Source organism: Acipenser ruthenus, chromosome 21, assembly GCF_902713425.1.
Source record: "Acipenser ruthenus chromosome 21, fAciRut3.2 maternal haplotype, whole genome shotgun sequence".
Taxonomy (NCBI): domain Eukaryota; kingdom Metazoa; phylum Chordata; class Actinopteri; order Acipenseriformes; family Acipenseridae; genus Acipenser; species Acipenser ruthenus.
Genome location: NC_081209.1, coordinates 7,603,035 through 7,611,688, shown reverse-complemented (window position 1 = coordinate 7,611,688; position 8,654 = coordinate 7,603,035). Strand labels below are relative to the sequence as shown.

Sequence of the window (8,654 nt, the reverse complement as noted above, 5' to 3'; positions counted from 1 at the left end):
CACACAGCATGTTATGTAAATGTGGAAAACAAATGTTTGGAGAGTGTTAACGGAGGGAGGGTATTTATTTAATAAGAAAATAAACTGTCTCAAAGCGACCCCTGTCTGCAAGATGCTGAAGCAACAACAAGAAAACTGAAATAGTGCTCAATTTAATAGGTTTGTTGCTGAATACAATTGAAAAGACCAATTTTGTAATAAAGTATGTGCGTTCTTCATTACAGTAAGTTAGTCATTCATAAAGGAGACAAAGTCATTGACAACGTGTCAACTACCGTTGAATTCACTATGAGGCACTGTGAAAGTTTCTTACGTGATTTTCTTGTATTTCTTAGTCATTACAAGCTTTTTAAGTTTCACAGTGATGCTGATATATATGCAGATGATAAGTTACAGCTCATTTATATTACAGTACATTATTCAAGTGTATGATAAAATCCACGCATTTGAAAAATGTATTGTATTCAGATGCTTTGTAATAAAACTACTATAGCGATTAATAAAAAGCGGCGTTCTTAAAAAACCCCCAAAAAGTAAGCATACAGGACAGACAAAACCTGCCATCTATAGCACATACTTTTGTGCAAATGACCTGTCCCTCAAACGATAATTGATTTGTTATGCAAAGTGGCGCCTCTCTATGACAAATCTGATTCAATAACTATGGGTAAGACAGTACCTCTGCTAGACTTTGAAGCAGGGCTGATAGCAGGTGCTCAGTTGGCAGGTGCTTCCTTACCCAATACTTTATGCTTTTCAGGAACAGTCTGAAAATAGATGATTTTATTTCCATCTAGCTGCAGATTTCCATCTCAATTTCCACTGAAGGAACTAGAGGTGGTGATAATTGAAGAAAGCTCCCACATTACCTGGCTGTATTGGCGGGAACCCTATTGACAGTGTTATGACAGTAGTTTCTAGTATATACACCAGGGGTGTCCAATCACAGTCCTGGAGGGCCTTTCTACTTCAGGTTTAGCTAGTAAAATGATATAATTACCTTAATTCAGGGTCTGGATGGAGGTTTAGTTTAGTCCAAGAGTGGAAAGGCCACATTTGGCCACCGCTGTTATACACCTAACACCCTTTAGAAATACATCTTTAAGGAGTCTTTTCAGAAGCAGGTTGAAAAAGGACATTATTAGTAAGCCTGGTAAAGAATGTTCTCTGCAGAAACAGCAACAGAGAATTATTCAAATCCCACTCAGTATTTTATTAAACAGGTGCTTGTGCTTGCAGTATTATTATGCTTGTGTGTGGGGTGTGTGCACGTGCCTAACTGTGGTCATTGATTCATTCCGAGACATCAGAGAGAGGAGGAAGAGATAATTCAGCTTTCAAACTGTCTAAGTTCTCTACAGAGCTTACATCAGCAACATGTTTAACCACATCTGATACAGGCCTATGATACAATACAATTACTTGTGTACGTTTTCCTTTTGAATGCTGCGTCACACTGTATTCTGAACCCCTAACTGAGGAGGGGTTGAAATAGAAAGCATCCAGTTCTACTGTCGAACCCCTAATGGCTCTTAATTAGAATACTTTGATTTATAGAATGAACCCTCTGTTTTTATAACAAAATAAGGGTTCCATATAAAACACACAGGACGCCTGATCTACTGGATCAGGGGGTGTGGAAACAGTGTAAACTCTCCCTTGTGACCAGCTCATTTTATTTTTTTTAATAAAGTGGACACAATTATTTTACCCCTGAGTAAAGACCAAATCACCATTAAGTTGTTGCAGCTAAGAAAAGACTCAATATAGCTGCCATATGTGCAGTTTCAAAAGAAACATGATAGCCCAGACATGTATTATATTCATTTTAAAACATGACTAGTACTACACTACAGCAAAGGAAGTTCTCAGTTTGCTTGCCTCTCCTTCCTGGAAATCTGTCACACTTCCACTTCCTGGGTTATTTCACCTCAGCAGTGTCTTCTGGGTCAAAGATTGTTACTGGCTCCAGCTAATATCAAACACATTTCTCAGTCACACAACTGCATTCCCCCTGCACTAAAACCCCTTTGGTATGATTAGAAAGTGTATATATAAGTAAGTTGCTGTGCAGTATGGAAACGGTCTGGCATTTAAAGTAGCACATTGTGTATGTTCCTTATCATTTGCATGTATGTGGTGATTGAACTACATTTTAATAATGGACACTATTGTTAACAATGGCTATTACCACGGGCCTGTTTGCTGTATCAACACTTGTTCTGTATTTTGCTAGGTTACAAGGTTGCCAGGTTGACATATCTCATGCAATAGTGAAACAACGTAATCAGCAAACTGAAACTGTCTAACACCTACAAGTTAAACTTCAATAACCCGACACGCGCACAACATTGTAAGACTGACTGACTTGGAATAGGAGCTGCAGTTTGAGTCATCGTTTCTAAAACGTTGACTGAGTAACCGCAATTATCATGCGTGCTGTAATTACCTTTGAATTCAAACCGTGCATAGCATTTCTACTTCCTGTTGCTTTTCAAGGATTTAGTTAATACAAACATTTTTACAGGGATGCCATCTACGTTATATTCCCCTTGGTATTATTTACCAGGCTTGCTAACTAATGTTAGCGACCTTTGAAAAAGCTGAATTTCTGAAGCGAGGTGGTGTTAGAAATGACCACTAGGGGCGTGCAACTGTAATTGACGTCTCCTCTGCACCTGTGGCAACTGGGAGTAAATATCGCTGCACAAAGTCATGGTTTCAGTGGGGGCAGTAAGTGTCACAGTGCCCCTATTGGATATTTTTCAAACCAACTGACTTCAGGAATTTAACTTTTTGCTGCTGCAGGTTTATGAGGAAGGTGGCTGTTTAGTTCAGACTGACTGGTCCATAGTAGGGTACGATTCCTCTCAGTGCTAAGTTGCCGATCTTGTCTCTGGCCCACAGGGAACACTGTGTTCGTTTTCTGTTCCTGGAGATGAGGGAGGGAAATCACCTGCCCACTTATCGTGCTTCAGCGAACCTTATTGGTCAAATGCCTGACAGGGCCAGGAGGAGAGCATGATCATGGGACTGTATCTTAAGTGTATATATATATATATATATATATATATATATATATATATATATATATATATATATATATATATATATATATATATATATATATATATATATATATATATATATATATATATATATATATATATATATATAACTTGGCATTAAAGTACTGTAGCTTCTACCTCTGGAATCGGTATAATATTTTCCATTGTTGTTGCCTGTTCACTATAAGGAATTCTTTCAAATCAGTACTTTGGTTCCATCTGCTGGTAGCGGACTGCAACGCAGATAATAAAACAAACAGTATGAATCATATGCAGAATATACAATTGCAATATAATTCAATGAGAATTAAACTTCATTTCCCAGCATCATGATCTACAAGTACTGTAATCTACAGCATTTTCAGTCACTTAAATTTGTGTCAGATTATTTCAGTCTGGGTGCTGGTGTTGAGATAGAATGGGAAGTGTGTAATTTGAAGCTACAGTATTTAGTTATTTGATTTCACTGAGCAGTGTGAATCCACACAGCACTGTAAATGGGATATGTAAATGTTCGACTCATACAGTGAGTACTGTCCTGCATCAGCCTAGCCGGACTTCCCTTTATTAAGCTTTACAATTATGTGTGTGTGTGAAGAAATGTTTTGTAAGAAATGAGTTCTAGCTTTAATAAGATTTCAAAGAATTCATCTTATTTCATTCTTTGTGTAAGAAAAACTGTGTATTTAATCAAATGATTTTTTTTATTTTGCATATAAAATTCACATATTTAATTAAGCAAAGATTACTGTATATGAATTCCCTCCATGAATACAAATACAAAAATAATTCGATTATTGCTGCGGAACACAGTACATCAGGCCTCACTCCCAGGGATATTTCACCCAAGACGGTTAGCTACAGTATTGCCATAGCTTCAAGCATAACAGTAAAAGATAGGACTAGTGTTAAAGGATTAGGGAATGGGGGCTATTTTTAGGATCTCAACCAGAGGGTGAAAGGTAATACGACAGCCAGGTCTTTACTTTCATTCAAAGTGACTCTTGTTTGCATATTTAAATGCTACACATAAAGCCTTCAAAAATATATTTCATAAGGAGTTTTTAAAATATATATATATAAATTTCAGCTGAGACGCGTCACGTGGTTCTACGTTGTTAAAAAAAGAAAGGAAAAAAGGAGACGGGAGAGGAGAGAGGCTGTTTCCTGTGCGTGTGAAGAAAGTGTAGGAATTATGTTTGGTTTTTGTGGAATTGTCTTATTTGAAAACCATTCGGCTTCATCGCGCAAAAATACACAATCTTAGAAAATACTTTTGTTTTTATCTCTAGATCTCTGGATTCGTTCCCCGGCCTTCTTGTGTGTTGTGCAGGCAACGACACGCTCCGACCGGAAAGGAAATACCAACACTGGTTGATGTGTAGACCAGGTTGTATATTTGATCCAGTCGTCGTCATTGTGTGTTTAAAATGGAAAATGTTTTATCAAAGTTATATTTGTTCTTGTTTAAAAAGCTAATTTACAATCAATATCTGTTTTACTAGTTTTGTGACAGAAAACAAACACACTGCGCATGTGTGGCTTTTCCCCAAAAAACATAACGTTAACCTCTGAAGAGCCGATCCGTAGCCTAGATCGACCACTCTTAGTCATACATTGCATTCGTGTACATTGTTACGTTATTGTTGTTTAAAACGTTGTAAGTGTGGTTGGTTAAACTGCGACAAAAAATACATCTGATTGTATCAGCTTTGACAGTTTAAAACGTTCGATACTCTACTTAAAGGTCGCGTGTCATGTTGAAGAAGTTTAATTCCCGATTGATTGTGGCTGAAATTAAGCTGTCCAGATACATTGAATGACATAGCCAGCAAGTACCGATCACAGCACCATAATCCTGACTTGAAATGTACTGTACACGGCCTGCTGAGACTGAATGGTGTCTGATGTGGTGGTTATAATGTGGCTATTGTCATGATGTCCGCTGGGTGATAAATTGCGGCCAGCAGAATTATTTCAGTCAGACAATTCTGGGCGAGTTACGGGAACCACATATAAAATGGAATATTTTTTTCCTGGCAGTCAGACATGCATTTATTCAGACGGATGACCCTGTGCACGTGTGCAGATCAGGAATCGGACCTTGCTGACAGTCGTTTTTTCTTGTTAAAATGTCCCATTCATGTCAGGCTAAAGTTCTGCACTGTAAGCTTAAGTTTTGTAAATCGATTCATAGCTACATGTTTGTTTTAATGTTTTCTAGCCAATTGGGTTTTACCATTAATACTGACAGCACAATGCACGTGTTTCTGTTTATCAGTTACTAATGGTTTCCTTTTACATTTCAGGAACTGCAGAATAGTTTATAAACAGAAGCGTGCAAAGATGGGCTTATTGCAGTCCAAAGACCTTCTGCATGGAACTTCCCTTTACTGCCCCTAGCTACTCATGGTAAGTGGATCAGCCTTATTATTTACCTGCCGCATGCATGCATGCAGTGCAGTCAACTATTGCTGCTTTTAAAATGATTCATATTCTTGTAGCTCGTATGTATTAAAATAACGCATTCTCAAATGCTTCTTGATTAGATGATAGTTAAGTCCTTTGCGAGAGGGTAATTAGGGAGGTATCAAGTGAGGTGACTGTGAACTTAAGGAAGCCAGTGGATACAGTTTGAAGCACACTACAGAGGAGGAGTAACACATGATCCAAATGTAAAAAAGCTGTATAACTTATTTATCTTTCAACCCAGGTTTTGTATGAAGGGGTAGGTGTTTGGTAAAAGTGTAGCTTGTTGGGATCATCTACAACAGAAAGAGAGGCTCTTCCAAATAGGTTTGGACACCACACAGTAAAGTCCTTTGGCATGAGTACAGACTGAGTACAAAATAAATACAGTCAGTGTTTCCGGTAAAAAAAGCCACTGAAGTCCACAGCGTGTGTTGTGTGATGCAGCTTCCTGTTGCGATGGTCCCGGATCTCAGTCGAGATTAAACAGGGATATTGTAACGGGCAGTGTTGTGTGATACACTGCTGTTATGGATTCTGTAATTATAACTGTAATTATAGCATACAATTGACAATTACAGTTCAATTAGGCATTCATTTGTCATGTAATCATTATTTCTTGTATTTTCAACCTCTTTTAGAGACCCCATTTGTTTGAAAAAAAAAAAAAAAAAGTTGTATGGTATGTTTCTGTATTTATACCTGAGATTATTGCTTGCTTGGTTATTTAGAATACATAGAGTAAACTCTATGTATTCTAAATAACTAATTAATCACAATTACACTATAATTACTTACTACATCATCATTGTAGCTGTAATTGTAACTGTAATTGTAATTTCAGTAAGCAATGCTGCTGTAATTGTAATTATAACTGACCTCAAGTCTGGCTATAATTCCTTGAATGCGTTGTGTTTCCTGCTTCAGAAACCCAAAAGCGACAAGATGAAGCTGAACGAGCGCAGCGTGGTGCACTACGCCACCTGCGACTCCCCGGCAGACAAGACGGGGCACCTGTACAAGAAGGGGGAGCGCAACACGGCCTACCACCGCCGCTGGTTCGTGCTGAAGGGCAACATGCTGTTCTACTTCGAGGACAAGGAGAGCAAGGAGCCCATCGGGGTGATCGTCCTGGAGGGCTGCACGGTGGAGCTGTGCGAGTCCATGGAGGAGTACGCCTTCGCCGTCAAGTTCAGCTGCGCCAAGTCACGTACGTACAAGATGGCGGCCGAGAGCCAGGCGGGCATGGAGTCCTGGGTGAAGGCCCTGTCTCGGGCCAGCTTTGACTACATGCGGCTGGTGGTCCGCGAGCTTGAGAAACAGCTGGAAGAAATGCAGACCCTGCACGGCCTCCCGGGCACCACGCGCTCCCACAGGAAGTCATCAGGGCGCGCCAAGTCCAAATCAATCTCGGCTGCTGCTCCCACTGTGGCGGCTCTCGCCAAAGGACCACAGGCAACATACAACCGCTCGCGGGAGGAGACGGTCCATTTCGCACCTGCTGCGAAGGAAAACGGCGTGGCCTGGAACAAGCCAAACGTTGTGCTCAATGGATTGTGTCCAACTTACCAAGGGTCTAAAACCCTACCAGGGGAGAGTAGCAATGATGGGACTAAACCCCCTCCTGTACCCCCCCGAAGGAAAACTGCCACTGGCGGGGTGACCTCCACCTTGGAAAGCCCTGTTTCACCTGGGACGGTCTGCTTTTCAAAGCTGCACGATTGGTACGGTAAAGAAATCACTGCCCTGAGGACACAGTGGCAGCAAGACCAATAGAAACAGGCTTCCTTAAGAAGTGACCAAGAATCACATGTGTGGATGCTGGATCATGGAAACTCTTCATTAGACCTAAAATGTATTTTTGCTTTTGGAAAGCTAACGTCAGGGGGTTGGGAGAGGGTGAGCAAATTTTTTTTTTTGTTCCTTTCACACGCTGGAGGCTTATTTTGGGGGGGGGGGGGGGGGAGGCAGTGATGGTATTCGGGTCCTGTTTTAAAGCATATGCAAAGGCACATTTTCAGAGAGGAACTAAACCATTGTTAAGGTAGAAACTTCAGAAGAAAGAACTTTGTTGCAGGAAGGAACAGTTGATCTAAGTAGTTTCTTGTTTGTTACACAATTTAAATAATTTAATTTCTTTATGAAAACTCGTGTAGATTTCTCAGTTCCTTGATATTGCAAATACGAAAGAGATTTTCTGATGGGTATACGTCAATCAGTTATTAAGCAAACCTGAGAAAAAAAATTGTTTTGCTGTAGCAGAACAGTACCTAATAGGTGCCCTCTTCAAAGAGAGTGTTCCACTGCTAATTATAGCAACAACAACATGCAACAGACATCAAAAAGGCAATACAACCCACCAAAACAACATTGCTGGACATTCGTTTTTAAAGCTTTTAAGTAAAACGTTCTAGTGGTTTGGTTATTAAAACATATCCCTGTGTTTTATCAAGGAATTAGGTATTTCAATGCTATCATTAAATATATATATATATATATATATATATATATATATATATATTTATATATATATATATATATATATATATATATATATATATATATATATATAGCCTACGGAGGTGTCTTTTTAAACATCTAACCAGTGCTTGATCTTAGTATCACATTACGATGTCATGCTGTACAGTATAAAATGGTGCCAAAGCCTTATTAGTTTGCTTCTCATTTTGTGTCAGACAGGGGCTGAATTAGAAAAACATTTGTCCAGCCAGTGAGCACTTTATATTTGTATTCTACCTGTGGTCTTCTCTTTAGCGATGCATTTTGTCTAGACTTTGTCTAGCAGTTAAAAAGGAGTGACAGCTGCAGATATATTTAACAGTGGAGCCAAATCGTCTAGTGGTGTTACACCTCTAGTTTATTGTATTGTAATCTGTTGAATTGCAATCTGGCTACCGAAACATTAGGCTAAGAGTCTGACTTCTGCCTGTTTTCATTTCTAATTATAACCCCCAGTGAATACCATAATGTAATGTGTTTACAAGTAGTTGTCTTGACAGATGACAAACAGTATTAGTCTCCCATTCTCTAAATGAAATAAAATCCAGTTTGAAATGTACGTGGAAGGTTGCATTTTAGTTGCCAAGTCATAAAGCA

General features: G+C 39.2%; 1 protein-coding gene across 4 annotated transcripts; it reads left to right on the top strand.

Moving 5' to 3' along the window:
* Nucleotides 1–3,932: 3,932 nt before the first annotated feature.
* Nucleotides 3,933–7,499, top strand: LOC117428247 (sesquipedalian-1-like). 4 transcript variants are annotated; one of them, XM_058994694.1, is made up of 4 exons: nt 3,933–4,030; nt 4,361–4,458; nt 5,378–5,480; nt 6,465–7,499. In XM_058994694.1, exons 3-4 carry the CDS (start codon nt 5,478–5,480, stop codon nt 7,311–7,313), a joined length of 852 nt encoding a protein of 283 aa, XP_058850677.1. In that variant the 5' UTR covers nt 3,933–4,030; nt 4,361–4,458; nt 5,378–5,477; the 3' UTR covers nt 7,314–7,499. The 4 variants fall into 4 exon arrangements, with proteins under 4 accessions (XP_058850677.1, XP_033903014.3, XP_058850676.1 ...); XM_034047123.3 differs by lacking the exon at nt 3,933–4,030 and adding an exon at nt 4,072–4,237; XM_034047122.3 differs by lacking the exon at nt 3,933–4,030 and adding an exon at nt 4,073–4,254.
* The last annotated feature ends 1,155 nt before the right edge of the window (nt 7,500–8,654 follow it).